Source organism: Phalacrocorax aristotelis, chromosome 1 (genome assembly GCF_949628215.1).
Source record: "Phalacrocorax aristotelis chromosome 1, bGulAri2.1, whole genome shotgun sequence".
In the NCBI taxonomy this organism is placed as follows: Eukaryota; Metazoa; Chordata; class Aves; order Suliformes; family Phalacrocoracidae; genus Phalacrocorax; species Phalacrocorax aristotelis.
In genome coordinates, this window is record NC_134276.1 from 126,354,282 (window position 1) to 126,369,529 (window position 15,248).

Below are 15,248 nucleotides of genomic sequence, written 5' to 3' on the forward strand. Positions count from 1 at the left end.
GCAATTATGGTTTGGGAGCCGGAGGACACGGGCACAGCTCGGGCTTTGCCTCTGGCGTCCCGTCCACCTGCTTCCCCGGTCTCCCGGGCAGAAGCCGGTGCTGAGTAAACCGCAGGTCATCTCTGCGATGTTGCTCTCGTGCCACAGCTGTAAAACGTTTCCTCCTGGGATTAGGAACAAAAACACTTTTAAAAATATTTAAGAAAAATTAATTATTAATTCATAATTGAGTTAATTTATTTAACTCTTAGTTAATCAGTATTCCGTAGGTGCACTCCTCTGACAAACTGGACCCTTTGTGCCACCTTCTGAGTCACTGCGTATACATTGTTCATCCCCCTTTGCTCGTCCTCATAGTATATCCTTCTCTCTCTTTTAATCTCTTTTTTTTTTAATAATAAAGAGTTAACTGTAGAATAAGATCATGGCTTGCAATCTTTAAGATAACACAAAGCAGTAAAATAAGCACACTTCACCTTGTTTAACCAGTTTATGGAAGTACTATTTATAGTGTATTTTCATCTTGTCGTCCAAAGGGCATTGACAATACAACAGCAGAATGAAGGCCAAGTGCTGCAGTCGATTTGTGTTCTGCTCCAAGACAACCATCTATACCTTTCTGCTTGGAGGAGTGTTTATTGCGTTGGGCTCAAGTCGAATCCTCTTGATGAAGTATTCTGCCAATGAAGGTGCTGTTGGGGAATAAACATAACATACCTCAAATAAGAAAGAGTTGATGTTTGGGGTAACATTGATACCCAAAAGCCTAGTTCTCCACCTGCAGAGTTCTTAGCATAAACATTCTATTATATAAATAATGGCACGTATTTATATACTGGCAAATGTCTATATAGTTGCTGGTCTAACATAAAATAATCACTTGGGTTGCAAGGTGGAGATTCACCCTTAAAAGATGGGGCAGGGAATTATTTTATAGCTGGTTTTCAAAGGCAAAATTGTTGTGTAAGCATGATCAATGGTACATGTCTTGACTGAAATATTTGTCTCATAACAGGAGAAATGTGGTAGATATTGTAGTGGGCATACTATAACTGGCTAGTGTCACTGCTGCTTGTTTCGCCAAGTATTAGCAAAATATGCTAACAAAGAAAAAATACAGTCCTAGAAGAAGATTCTGTCCATCCTGGAAGCTGTTTTTTTGTGAGGGGAAAAAACAGCATATTGCTGTTTGGCAAAAACATTTCTACATATTTTTTTTTAAAACAGTGATGTTCTTGAGTTCTTCCAGAAAGTTCTGCTATAAACTGGGACCAAATTAAGACAGATTTCAGGCCAGAAAGGAGATTATTCAGGAAGTTGTATATCATAAAAATTGGAATATTTGTGATCAAAATGCTGACATTGAGTTTTGCATTTATGGAAAGTGGCTAAAATTCTGACTGGAGCGGTTAAAATAGTGTATTGATCTAATTATGAATGCAGGAGGCAGAATCTGATTATGAACTCTCTATTATTTGCTGAATCCCACAGAGAACAAATATGATTACCTCCCTACAACAGTGAACATATGTTCTGAAGTAGTAAAGCTGGTCCTGTGTGTGGTATTGGCACTATGGGTTAAGAAAAAAGGTAAGTACCTGTGTTTGAATAGCTAAAATGTGCTGACTTTCTAAGATTTGCTGTACTTCAAATACCGTTTGTTTGTTTGTTTGTTTGTTTTTTTAAATGATAGGTTCACATGTGGTAGTATGGAGTAGTTCATTGGAATTGTGTCTTCCATGCAGAATTATAACTAAAATTTACATATATATCTCTACTTTGTGCTGTAAATTCAGATGTTCTTGAGTTGTGTGTATGTTAGCTGAAATGGGGACAGGTAAGTTGAATTAGAAAGTGTAATGAAGACACTGTCTAACATTTTCAGAATTTTAACACAGCCATCGTGCCAGGATAAGAGGCGCCTCGCTGTGAAGTCATGGCTGAACAGAAGCTTGTAAATTGCACCAGCTCAAGGATTGGCCTTAACGTTCTGTTCTTCTGACCACTTTTGTTTAAAAGCACCACCACCTTCCACTGAAGGGGCTTTGTGTGTGTGCAGTGATTTTTGAGTCAGAAGCAACATGTCAGTGTTATAATTCAAGGTAGCTTTGCTGTGAAGACAAATCTTGGGGTTGCTGTTCAGAAAAAGTGGTGTCAGGCTTCACTAGCTACTGCTTTTGTATTGCAGGCTATTTTTCTTTTTTTCTTTCTTGGCTTTTCTATCCTGATGTATAAAGGATGAGAGGTTAACTTCGTAGCCTTTCAAAATGGTGGAGAACAGACATTAAATTGTCAGGCACTGGAGATTCATGTTAAATTGAAGTGCTAGTTTTGTCCACTTTTCCATGTAGCAGTCATGGCTCTAGCAAGCTGATGAAATTTCTGCCTCCACCATTTAGTACCGATATACCTAAGATAGTAAATATATTCAGTCAATGTTTCCCATCACTGGCTACTTCTGACTGCATGGTTTCTGGTTTTCTGTCTTTTCCGCTTTTTTCTTTTTTTTTTTTTTTTTTCATTCCTTCCAGATGTCTGAATTTTGCTGAAATGATGTGTTGGTGGTTCAGAAGAGGATTAGATAACATTGCGTAGTCTTAAATCTGTACTAACAAAGTACTTCTGTCACCAGCTCTGGAGGAATCTAGAATACATAAGTAAATGTCATTCTTTGTGCCTTGCCATTTATTTCTTCCTTCTTCCTATATGTTTTCTTTTTACCCAGATCATGTGCTGTGCGCTACAGATACTGAGTTCTGGTTTATTTTATATTTCTGATGTTACTGGCTGCCCTTTGGGTGCTATGTGAGCAGATCCACTGTCTGTCATTGTTTCAGTTCTAGATTTGATTGATAATCATCAGAAAATCATACCGAGTAATGATGTTGCTATTCTGTGGGGACTTTCAGGTACTTTTTGGCCCTAAAAGAATGATTGATAATTGAATTTTTGCTCCCAGTGGACACGCACTCTGACGGGGGTAGAAGGTTCCATGATGTTTTCTCTGCTGAAGCAAGGAGGTGAATGCCTGTAGACACAGGATTGCTGCTCTAGCTGTGTGTTCTGCCCTGGATCTGTCCTCTCTGTTGCCACAGGGCTGTGGTTTTTTCAGTTCAATGGTGTTCCTGAAAACAGAACAGTGGTACCTTTTCTATTATAAAGGAGCGAGCTTTTGATAATAAGATGTCTGTCTTACTGATTTCTTTTCCTTTCAGAGGGTTGTTTGGATCATCCCTTTGAATGTCTTTCCTGGAAGAATTTTTGTAATTCCATGAAATGGTCAATTCCCGCCTTTCTTTACTTTTTGGATAACTTGATTGTCTTCTATGTACTGTCCTACCTCCAGCCAGTAAGTACACACATACTGAATAAAGTATCTTCCAATGTCTTAGTGGTAGGTAACATTGCACTTAGGCTATCTACAGTTGTAACACTGGCAAGGCAAGATTTGCAGGTAAAAGAATGATCTGTTACTTGACCAGCCAGACCTTCTTATTCTCTTACCCGCTGGTCAGTGTTGTACAGCTCTCAGCAGAGGGGAGTCTCTGTGTGTTTTCTCTGTCCGAAGTAATTTAGAAACAGGCTGAATTGCTTAAGTACTAGGCAGGTTTTTGGTGCTTTCCCTCCTTTGGTTTTGCTCATCTTGTTGGTATTTGAGTTGCTCTTTCTGTGCGGTTTCTACCACTTCGTGTATGTGACTTCACATTATGACTTGTTTTCTTTCCTCACTGACTCCAAAGAAAAGCGAGTAAATGTAATCCCACAAAAAGAGTAAGTATAATAGGAACTGAGGAGGGGAGGAAGGAAACTGTATGAATCTTAATTTTTGCATTTTTTTATTAGTTATGTTTAAGCACAAAATTTAATTGGTACTTTCTTCTAGCTACATTCAGCCTTTTGGATGAATCTACATATGCTCTGGAAGTAGCGCAGGTTTTGTGCTTTCTTTTATTTTTGTGCTTTCTTTTATTTTTGTGCTTTCTTTTATTTTTGTGCTTTCTTTTATTTTTGTGCTTTCTTTTATTTTTGTGCTTTCTTTTATTTTTGTGCTTTCTTTTATTTTTGTGCTTTCTTTTATTTTTGTGTTAGGGTTCTTTCTGGTTGAGCATCTATGCTTGAAGTTAGATGGAAGCAGATGGTTAGTGCTTGATATCAAATACTGTGGCTGCCCCTGTTTGACATGGAAAATAAGTGTAAATGTTTCTGTTCCTTCTCTTTCTGAATTTATCTTTAAAATATTGCCCTTTTAGGTGTACATTTCTGTCATGGACAGTCCAGGGTCTAGAATAGGACCTGGCTGGAAAAATCTGATTAAAATCAGGAGTTGGATGTGTTAAAATACCAGGCACAGGTGCTTGGTTCTGTGGTTTGTTGTGGAGGGGGCAGGGGGTTATGGTGTTTGGGGCTTTGTTTTGGTTTTGATTTTTGTTTTGGTTTGTTTTTTTTACTTCAGGGAGGAAATTCAGCTATAATGTTTGCAGTAGCAAGCCTGATACTCAGAAGGTTACGTAAACACTGTTGCTTTCTTAGGCAATTTGATTTGGCTCAGTTAAGGTCATCTTTTGTAAAATGCACAGCTTTGATATTCTACACACATACACCTCCACACACCTTGTCTCTCTCCCCTCAGAACATGTACTCTAAGATTTCTCTTTTTTACAACTCCCAGCATCTTCTACCTTTTAACTGGATATATTTGATGAGGGGTAGCTGAAATTGTAGCTTTATCATGGTAAAAAGGTATTAAAAGAGGCAACTAAATTCCTATAAGATAGAATGCCTTGACAGTGTACAAGACACACAAGTGAGAGTGAAAAGGCGAAGGCAAGATGCTTGAAAGAGGGCGGCCATACCTGACTGAGCTTCGTTTCATGTGACTTGCAAAACTAAGTAGGTTTGGGACTAAGTAGTACCTGGGTGAGCATTTGCTTGAAGTTTAGAGTTGCTTTGGTGAGATTCTTTTTCTTGAAGCTTCAGCTATAACTATGGATACTCTTGAGTGGCTTATCTAATGATAAGACTTTCGTTTTAGAGGCTGTGTTTGTGACATGTCAGTTAGTGGCTTGGTGATCTATGGTGAATTATTTTTTTATTCATCTAGGACAGAGGTCCCTTGAGGCCTCAGAGAACAAAGCAACTCAAAATTAATTCCTTGTAACTAACCTGCTATAGATTTTGATCGTATTGTTACCAGAGGTGTTGGATGGGGGCTTTGACTGTGAGGCAAAACCAGAGTATACATGGAACACTTACACGTCTTGCATCAAGCCTCTTTTCCAGAGTGGTTTCTACTAGTTCCAGATTCACTTGTTTGTTCAATATTTTTCTCCTTCCACAGCATACAGCTAATGTGAATGTTTATTGAGTTGTAATCTTGCAAAGTGGAAAATTAAGCTGTGGTTTCTTCGGCAGATGTCTTATGTGCCAGCCTTTAGCTTAATTGAGACCCTGCATCATGCTGTTCCACGAGATTTATTATTCAGCAGATAGTATGTTGGAATAGAGGTGAACTAAGGTAGTGGGAAAAGGCCCTGTGCTTTTTCTGTGGTAAATGGAAAAGGCTCTGCTATTGCAGAATTGAGAAAGTGGAAATGCAGGTGAGAAAGTTCAAGATAAAGTCTGTGTTCTGCACTTCTGAATCCATACATGGTTTTGTGTAAAATTGTCGGAAAAAGTGATCTTACTCTAAGGCTGGATTGGAGGAAAGAGTTCAGATGCCTAGATTTTTGTACATGTGCTGACTACACAGGGCAGTCCTGAATAAAGCAGAATTTGGGAAACATACCCACCCCCCAAAAAGAACCCTTTTTTTCCCTACTGATGCTGGAAAATTCTGATCTTTAATGGTAACTGCAGTGCCTTAAAGAGCCTCTTCTCAGTCCAGTGTCCCAGTATAGAGTGTCTAAAACAGAGACCAAAAAGACAATCCTTGCCACAAGGGGTTTGCAGCTTGGGATCATGACCATGGATTCCAAGCACTGTCATTATTATATAATGATGGAATTAGACAAGAACATTAGAGTTGTCTGCAGTTGTACTTTGAAATAGGTGAATTTTTTAGTAGAGTTCCATCTTGAAAATTCAAGCCAAGCACCTCCTTACCCTTGATAAAAGATACAGCAAAGGCACTTGACATGCAAGAAGTTTATTTTCTGCAAGTGCCTTGTCCAAGCCTGGGATTTCATGAATGCTGCAAGCTGGCTCTGCAGCCAGGAGCAGCCTCACCTTCCATTATTCTAATCTTATTTTCATTCTGGAGCAACTTCCTCCTTTGTGCTGAGGCAGCTGTTTTTGCAGCTGAGTGGTCAGCCTGGTTGGGGAACTGATCTGACAGAAAACTAAACAATTTTCTTTTTTGTTAAGTAAGTGTTCCACTGGATTGGTTTCCTCACATCTTTATTTCAGTACTGCTTTCCCCACTACAACAGAACTTAGCCCTGTGGTTTGCCTGGGATTTTGAAATGTCATTTTAGGGGTGTGTTATTCTACCATTTGGGTAAGGAAGAAAGTTCAGTACCAAGATGATACTTTTCACTCTGGCACCTTGCAGAAAGGTGAACTCTTGAAGTTGGTGGGCTTTTGATTGTGGCTCCACATTGTGGCTGGAGTATAACATTGTTCACCTTCTTCTCTTTCTAGGCAATGGCTGTACTGTTCTCAAATTTTGTCATTATAACAACAGCTCTTCTCTTCAGGATAGTGCTTAAGTAAGTAGTATTTACTAAAGCAAATGAAATTTTATATCTTCCTAGCCTTGATGAAGAAGTTAAGCTACATTCTTTCTCTTTATCTGATGGGAACAGTAATTCTGTTTTCTTGTGGCTGTACCAACTTGGAGAGATGGCTTTGTTTTCTACATCTGAAGGTGCAGGAAATAATAACTTATTAGGAGTCCTTACATATCTCTACACATTTGGTCAACTGTAATAGAAAGCAACTGAAATCATGATTATGTATCTGTTGGATGGTCAGAATTAAGGTTTGTGTGCTTTCACTTGTACATTAAATGTCATATTTCATGATTAGCAGTACTTCTTTCCAGTCTGTTGTAATTCTTAATTGAATGTAAATGTAATGTAACAAGAGGGGATGATATGTGTAAGAGTGAAAGATAAAGGTGTGATTGGTAATATAGTGCCAGCCCTGTTGTGTTTCTAGTCGACTGCATAGTATGTTTGAAAGAGTAATTATATCTGCCTTCTTCATTATTCATGTGACAAAGCCAGACTGTCTGTCCTATGTGTTGCACTTCGCCTTATTTGTGCTCTTATGGTGTGACTTAGATTCAGAAAAGACTGACGGGAATGGATATTAACTTCACATTCTACTCAAAAAGTGACTTGTGTTGAACATGGAGCACAGATGCCTTTTCTACAGGTGTTAATATACCAAAAGAGCATCTGATAGTCTGAGTTGAAATGCTTTTCTCAGTTGTTTAGTTTTATGTCTCTTGTGATGTCACAGTTTACTCAATCTTCCAAATTTCTGATTTTCCCCAAAACAAACAGGCTTTGCTTGAGTGAAAAAGTAATATAAATAGATCTAACAGTCTTATAAATTATGTTCGTAGATTTATATGATTTACCATCATAAAATACTAGAAAAGGGCACAAAATCATGGGGGAAAAGTGAAATGTAGTGAAAGCTTACCAAAGAAAGAGGGTAATTATTTGAATGTCTGTGATTTCTTTTTATCCATCAAGCCTGTGTTCCCATGAAGACAACAGTTACTTTTAAGTTGTCAGGCAGTCAATATCTAGAACTAACATGATCTTGAAAGACTTCCCTTAAATTATCTCTACAGAATACTCCATTTTGTATTTCTGTGATCACCAGGCTGTGATGCCACAGAAAAGCATGCTGTGTTTTGGTATTTTACTGTCAATTCTGAAAAGCCAGGATTTTTCTCTGTACCTGTCTCTGTCTCCTTATCTGTAGTGTGATGTCTTTTATGTGTTTTATAGAGCTTGTTCTCCTGTCATTTAATTTGTGCCACTGTGTTTCTAAAGTTGGTGGCTTTTTTTGTCTACTCCTAGGCGAAAACTCTCTTGGGTACAGTGGGCGTCTCTGGTGATTTTATTCCTGTCCATCGTTGCCCTGACTCTAGGAACTGGAGGCCATCATCAAAGCTTGGCTGCACACGGATTCCATCACAATATGTTCTTTAGTCCATCTAACCACTGCCTTCTCTATGCCAGACCTGAGGAAGCATGCCTGGAAAAGGGCAACTGCGTAGCACCAAGTTTCCTTCCCAGCTTCCAGTGGAATGTCACCAGTACCATGGCAGGAGCTCTGAAACCTCTCCACCTCAGCCTGGGCCATCTGCTTATTCTGGTGCAGTGTTTCATTTCTGCCCTGGCTAACATCTACAATGAAAAGATCTTGAAAGATGGGGATCAGCTTGCTGAAAGCATCTTCATGCAGAACAGCAAACTCTATGCCTTTGGGGTGCTGTTCAATGGGCTTATGCTGGGGCTGCAGGCTAAGGACCGGAGGCAGATAGGGAATTGTGGCTTCTTTTATGGGCACAACGTCTTCTCGGTGGCACTCATATTTGTCACAGCTTTCCTGGGGCTGTCTGTAGCCTTCATCTTGAAGTTCCGAGACAATATGTTCCATGTTATGACTGCTCAGATTACCACTGTCATCATCACCACTGTCTCGTTCATCATCTTTGACTTCAGGCCTTCTGTAGAGTTCTTTTTGGAAGCTCCTGTAGTGCTTCTCTCCATATTCATCTATAACGCCAGTAAACCAAGAGGCCTGGAATATGCCACTCTGCGGGAAAGGGGCAAACTTGGCAAAGGAGATGCGTGGGAGAGGTCAAGTGGGGTAAGGCATTTCAGTACTTGTCTCTGGTTTCTTTTCTGTTTCACCTCCATTTATGCTGTGGAATGTTTGAAAGATTCATTTTGTATGCGACCGGACTCATCCCTCAACTCAAACATCAAAACTCCTCAGTATTTCTTAAAATCTGTTAAATTGGTTGGGTATTGCTTTTCACCGTTCCACATTTTAAATTCAGGAAGCCTAGATAAGCATTGCTTTCCTGCTATGACTCCAGGCAGTTCTGTAAACAACTTCAGCTTTTTACAAATCCTCACTTGAAACCTTTATAACCAAAATATTTTACTGGCCCTGGATGTCCAGAAATTGGAATTGATACTGGGGAAATAACTGCAGTTAAGTAGAACTGATAAATCTGTGTAGCTGAGCCCACATCATGAAGAAGTTAATGTATCTGATAAGATTCGTTCTACCTTGACAGTCAAAGATACCTGAAGACAAAAAGGTAATGCTTAAAAACAGAGTTTTAACACTTCTTTTCTTAGGCCTGTTAGTGGTTTTTGTCCTAATGCAAATAGTAATCTAGTTAACTGGAACATGGCAGGGAGGGCTTGCTCTTAGATATGTCATTCAGTTGAGCTGAGCAGTCAGTCAAAGGCACAAGGGTTAATGTCTCGTACTTCTAGTCTGCCTGTACAGATGTGTTCTGTAATACATGTGGCAACCAGCAGGTAGTGCTGTCCCCATTTTATTCTAAGAAACATTAAACTTGGGAGAGGTGTTTTCCAGAAATGCCACATGGCACCTTTTTAGGCTGTTGTTTAACAAGGAGTAAATAACACAATGTCATATATTTTTGATATACCAGGCATAATCTATTTTAGCACTTACAGTTGAGCAGCTGTGGTAAAAACAAATAGCATGTGAGCAGGCTTCCTGATGAAGGAATGGGCTACAAGCTGTTTTAGGGAGTGAGTCACTAAAAAGTGTTACAGGTACAGAGGATGTTTTTTATGAGCATGTGTGTCCTAGAGCAAGATTATAACACACTGGTAAGAGATTTAAAATCAGGGTCGTGATTTGATATAAGTGATGCCTTTGAAATAAACTTTAGTCTTTTTTTCTTTTTTCCTTTTTCCCTTTTTCTTTTTTTTGTCTTTTTTTTTTTTTTGCCCTCAGTAACAAGATAACTTTTGCTCACATTTTGCTTCTTTGCTTCTGTTTCCTGTAGGATGGAGAAGAATTTGAAAGATTGAACAAACCAAGCAGTGATATCGATACAGATGAAGATTCCTTCTAGCATGAGGCTGGCTCGGAGGAGTGCTATTACTCATCGTGAGAGAATGTTATATTAACATAGAAAAGGGTCATTTTTCCTCACTTACAGAGCAACTGAGACTCTTTTGGGGCTGGATGTCAGAGGTGGATAAGGAAAACCTTCAAGCCGTATGTATGGAGAGTTGTATTTCCCTCTTCCTCCTACCCATGCAAATCAGGAATTCAAAATCTGCTGAAAGAAACAATATTTGTGACTGATGCAGACAAGAAGAGGCTTGGGTGCTGGACTCAGTGGTCTGGATGATGTGTGCTGCATTGTGGAAGGCAGTCCACGACTCTAACCATATGTCTTTCACCGAAACAGCTTTGGTTGACTGTCCCAAGTCACTGCAACTTCCTGTATGAATTCCTTGGTTAGGAAAGCAGAGATAAAACTGTTCTCCACCTTGCAGAAGTGATATGAGCGTTGATTAATGTTCCAGTGTACATTGCTCCAGTAAGTTTTTTCTTTTCAGGACTTAAGATGTTACTAATAACCTCATAAATAATGAGGCATACTGACTGTTTTATTGTATTTTGGCAATTCAGATTGACATATCCCTAGCTCAGTAAAAGTCCCTCTGAACCAACTTCATCAGGCTTTTGCTTGAGAATGTATAATAAAACAAATAATTTGAGTTAAGGATATGTTGATCCTTCAAGCAGGCAGATCTCTAGAATATGATTTGAGTTTGAATGGTCTTAATTCTTTCTCCTTTCCTGTTTTTACATCAGTGTAACTTTGTACTGACTCCTGTGGAGTCCTTTCTTTCTGATGTGACTGAGGACAGCATAGATTTCACTGACTTCAGCCACTAGTTCTTCTCACATTTTCAGTGTGAGACTGTTGCGTGCCTGTCTCCCAGTGCCTGGGGAAATGGAAATCTGGAATGCCTTTGTAGCAGATAGTGAATTTTACATGCAACTTACGTGGTCCTACTTTGAAAGAGCTTGAATAAAACAGAAGTGTGTTACATAGTATGAATGCATCATAGGTTCTTTTTTGTGTTTAGGAAGGCTATGCTTAGATGCTTAGTGTGCACTGAGGCCAGTATCTGAAAACAAATATGCAGCTACAGTGATGCCGTTCACCATATGGAGCACTGAGCAAGAAGGTGCAGGTTATATTATCGTTTGGTGTTGCTTGCTCCACCCTGTCAGAATGATAGGGTGCGTTCATTTTGTGGAGAGAGAAATCATTCTTCAGAGTGCCAGGCATAGTGATCTCAGAATCAATGTTGAGGCATCTGCTGGATTGTATTTTGAGTGAGACGAATAACAGGTTCCAAATAATTCAGAGAATTTTAAAAGTGGGGAGGGAATAGGGAAGGGATGCAGATAAGAGATTACTGGTATGTTCCTAAGGCCTCTTCTCTCAGAACAGTGGAAGAGATGTTGGTTTATAATCTCCTCCCTTCAAAAATGTGTCTTTCATAGTTGAAAGATACTGTCAAAAGAATTCTTAACAAGATAAGCAATGAGGTCAGTGTCAAAGCCTCATACCACAGTGTATAGTAATCAGTTAGTGATGCATTTCTCTGTAGACTGAAGACAGTCCTGCCTTTGTTCCCCTCTGCCATCCTGTTTCCAGGCTCTGTGTATAACAGCTAACTTACGCATACTGTATTGATGGCTCATTGCTATATTAATTAACATACCACCTGTCATTGATCCATCAAGCGGGGTAGCCTGTTTCCATATATGGCCAATGACTGTCAAGTTATAAACTATAAATCTAAAATTATTATTCTCATTTCTTACTTTTTTCCTGGAAGTGTTAACTTTTTATAGCATATATTAAGGATAACTGTACAAAGTGAAATTACTGTTGTAGCTGAAAAATTTTTTACAGCTGATCTCATAGTTCTTCTATAGTAGGCCATTTCAACAAAAAGGATCCTAGTTGTTTGCATCTGTATAGAATGAATAAGAAAGCATATTTCAATGTAAATTCCAGAACCATGGTTTTCATTGGTTTATGATGTCCTGTTCTGGAAAACGAAACTTCAGTGCAAAAAAAAACCCAAAAAAACAAACCTCAAACTCTTAAAGACTTAGTTGCAATAAGACATTTTCATTTTTTTCCATTACATACAGCTTCGCAATATATACCTGGCTGAGTTCATTGTCTTTTTCAGTCATGGCTATCAACTCTAGCAAAAATTTCCCAGAAGAGTGAAAGTACTGTTAGCTTTAGATTGCTTTGCATTTACATGAGCAGTAGCTTTTTACATGAGCTTTTCCAGAGAGCTTTGCATTGCATTAAGTCAGAACATAGAAAACAGCCTCATGCCTCTAATGACAGAGCATCAAACCAAAGATGAATGTCTTAAAAATCTTATGCTTGACATTTCTGCCTGGAATATCTGTCTTAAGAGAAATGAGATATGGAAATTATAGACTCTGCAGATTCTATAAAGTGCACTTAGTTCTTGCTTTCAACTCTTGTCCTTCTTAATGATTTTTCCCTCTATAAATTTCACTGATGCTATTGTGCTTGACTTGTTTGCCAAAGTCTTAGATTGCACAAAGATATCAGGTATATATCTGTTGATCCATGTGTTTTGTTGCACTGTAGAGTTGGTCCTGTCCAACATGTGGAAATCTTTCTGTTGTCTTCAGGTTGGAGGTTTCAGAGAGAGGCAGGTTTCTTTTAATAATGGAGAAGAATTGTATATCCCCTTTGCAGCAACAAGAATGTTAACTGCTGTCTAAAAATGGGTAAGGATTTGCATCAACTTAGCAATAAAAAGGTGTGTAAAGTAACCTGACAGTATAACCATGCAGTTCTATGCAGCTGTACTATCCATGGCAGTAGTCAAATTTAGTGTGTACATGCGATCTGTTAGAGGAAGTGACTGTAAACAATTGTCAGCTGGAGAGCAGCCCTGGTTAGCAAGGGGGAGCTACTCTATATAGAGTTACACATTTCAAACAGATCATATGAATCCCACTTGATGAAGTATTTCCACTGTGTGGTTGTTGACCTACTCCATGTTGGAAAGCTTACTATTTTTCTTCTCAAATAACAATAGAGAAATTTATGAGGAGGTTTTTGGAGAGCAGCATTAGTTTGGTACGTAGTCTTTAATGAATACATTGGGCAGAGAGCTCTTTCTAAGCTAAGATTTAGAGCCCAGATTCCCAAACATTTGAACTTAATTGCTGCTGAGGATGTTAAATTCCTCCCTCCAAGTTTGAGGAAATAGTTCACAAAACCTCCCAGGAAGAGAGATGTGTTCATATTTCGCTTGTTTATAACAAGCCAATTAAAGCAATATCTATTTTGGTTAATTTCAGCTACTTTGTGAATGTAGCAACTAAGCCAGGGCACTTGAAAGACAGCCTGTGGATGAAAACAGTCATCCTGGAGCTGAATCAATCCCATAAATACACATCAGAAAAAAGTTTTTCTCTATCATGTGGAATCTTCCCACTAAAGGCTCTAGAAATAGGGCCTTAGTCTCAATAAGTCTGTTGTCAGAGTGATGCTGCAGGGACAGATCCAATGCTTTGGACTTGATTTGTGTTTTCCAAAATGAAGTCTTAATTTGGAGTATTGTAGCTCCCGAATGCTTGTAGTCTTCAAGATAATTATATGTTGTTGTTGAAAGGATTTTCTGGCTTGGTGTTCCATCAGGCTTTGCTTTAAGTTTTCCGTAGGGGGAGGTAGATTGTGAAATCAGGATTTTAAATCACTGCTAAAAGCTTCTGGTAATCCTGAGACAGTTTGTAATGAAGGTAGGAATCGGCACCAGAATGTAGAATAATACTGAGTCTTCCTCAAATTCTATGAATGTTTGAATGTGTAGTTTTGGTTAAGAGCCCGTCCCAACCTCCCTTATAAGCGGACAACTTTGTTTAGAGTTGTCTTTTTAATGCAGCTCCCACAGAATGCCTAGGCTGGGTTTGGTGCTTGCACAACTTTGAATTCTGGAGCCGGTGGGGGGGTGGCAGGAAGCAATTTGGATCAAGTGTTACACTGTCTTCTGTAAGTTAACTGTCTCCTCCTGCTCGGCACAGGACATTTAATTTCCATGATTTGTAATGTGAGTTAAAAAGGGCTTTCATTTAAAGACTTCACGTGAACAACAAGATTACTGAGAAGTTGAACACCTGAAAGAAAACAGCCCAAAGGTGTTTCCCTTTTTGTTTACAGTGGGTGGCTGTTAGATGTCTGGTATACTTTTGTCTGCTTTAGCTTTAGGCAAAGAAAGTTAGGCAGCTGACCTTAATACTGATGCAATAAGCATTTATTTTCTAAAACTGAGCTATGGGACCTCCCATTTTCTTCCAGAAACCTTCCAGTTCTGTGATTCTTTTTTGTAGCTCCTCTTTGGTTTTTTGATTTTCTCTGTCCACTGCTTTCAGCTGTGGAAGTTCCGTAGTTAGTGAGAGCTTGGAAGCTCTCTGCAGGGAGCAGTCCTCTCAAAATGGTTCTAGAAGTCAAATGCGTACTTTCCCCCACTTAACTCCAGTCACCTGAGAGAGGTAAGTCAGGAGCTGTACCCTGTGCAGACTAGACCTTGTGGTACGGAGGGCAGCCTGCTCCAGAGGGTGACCAGGTCTGTAAAGCTAAGGAAGAACTGGCCAGGTGCTGTGACCTCTCCGCATCTGTCTGCCTTTCTGACATTCAGAAGGGCAAGCAAGGCCTGAACTTTTGTAACTAAGTTTCTAAAGAAAGCATCTGGTTTTGAGTGAACTTGTTGCTTTACCCAGTTCTGGTTTTGTCTGGGCCAAAATAAAAAAAATCAGGAAAATGCTGAAACTCAAACTGGGGCATGCTCTGGCCAGCGTAGAGCTGTGGCTTCTCCCTATTCCTGTGCTACTGATGTGATGGCAAAACCTAGTAAGAGTGCCCTGTTGCATCTGTCTATAGGCAGCAAGTGCACCCATGTCATGGATTATAAAAAGCAGTGTGACTGGTCAGGCATGCCTTTAACATGAGAAGTGACCACTGTGCCACTATGAAGGCTTGCATGATACCTTCGCTTCAGGATATTCCTGAATCTTTCTGCTGAAATCTAACCCAAATGATGTTGAAAGCATGGCTATGCATGCAGTTCCTGCCACTGATTTCAGTAGGGGTAGCGTGGTGCAACAGATCCAATGCCCAAAGATACCAGTGAGAAAGGAGAAGAAAA

At 39.4% G+C, this 15,248-nt stretch overlaps 1 protein-coding gene across 4 annotated transcripts in view; it reads left to right on the plus strand.

Moving 5' to 3' along the window:
* The window catches only part of SLC35A5 (solute carrier family 35 member A5), an 11,874-nt gene extending 789 nt beyond the window's left edge, over positions 1-11,085 (plus strand). For 2 of the 4 annotated variants that reach the window (XM_075106020.1, XM_075106029.1), the window contains exons 2-7: positions 537-689; positions 1,492-1,590; positions 3,216-3,349; positions 6,640-6,707; positions 8,037-8,832; positions 10,019-11,085. In XM_075106020.1, coding sequence (XP_074962121.1) covers positions 560-689; positions 1,492-1,590; positions 3,216-3,349; positions 6,640-6,707; positions 8,037-8,832; positions 10,019-10,087 — 1,296 coding nt within the window. In that variant the 5' untranslated portion in view covers positions 537-559 and the 3' untranslated portion in view covers positions 10,088-11,085. The remainder of the gene's footprint in view (positions 1-536; positions 690-1,491; positions 1,591-3,215; positions 3,350-6,639; positions 6,708-8,036; positions 8,833-10,018) is intronic. The other 2 variants (XM_075106047.1, XM_075106037.1) reach the window with 1 other exon arrangement.
* The last annotated feature ends 4,163 nt before the right edge of the window (positions 11,086-15,248 follow it).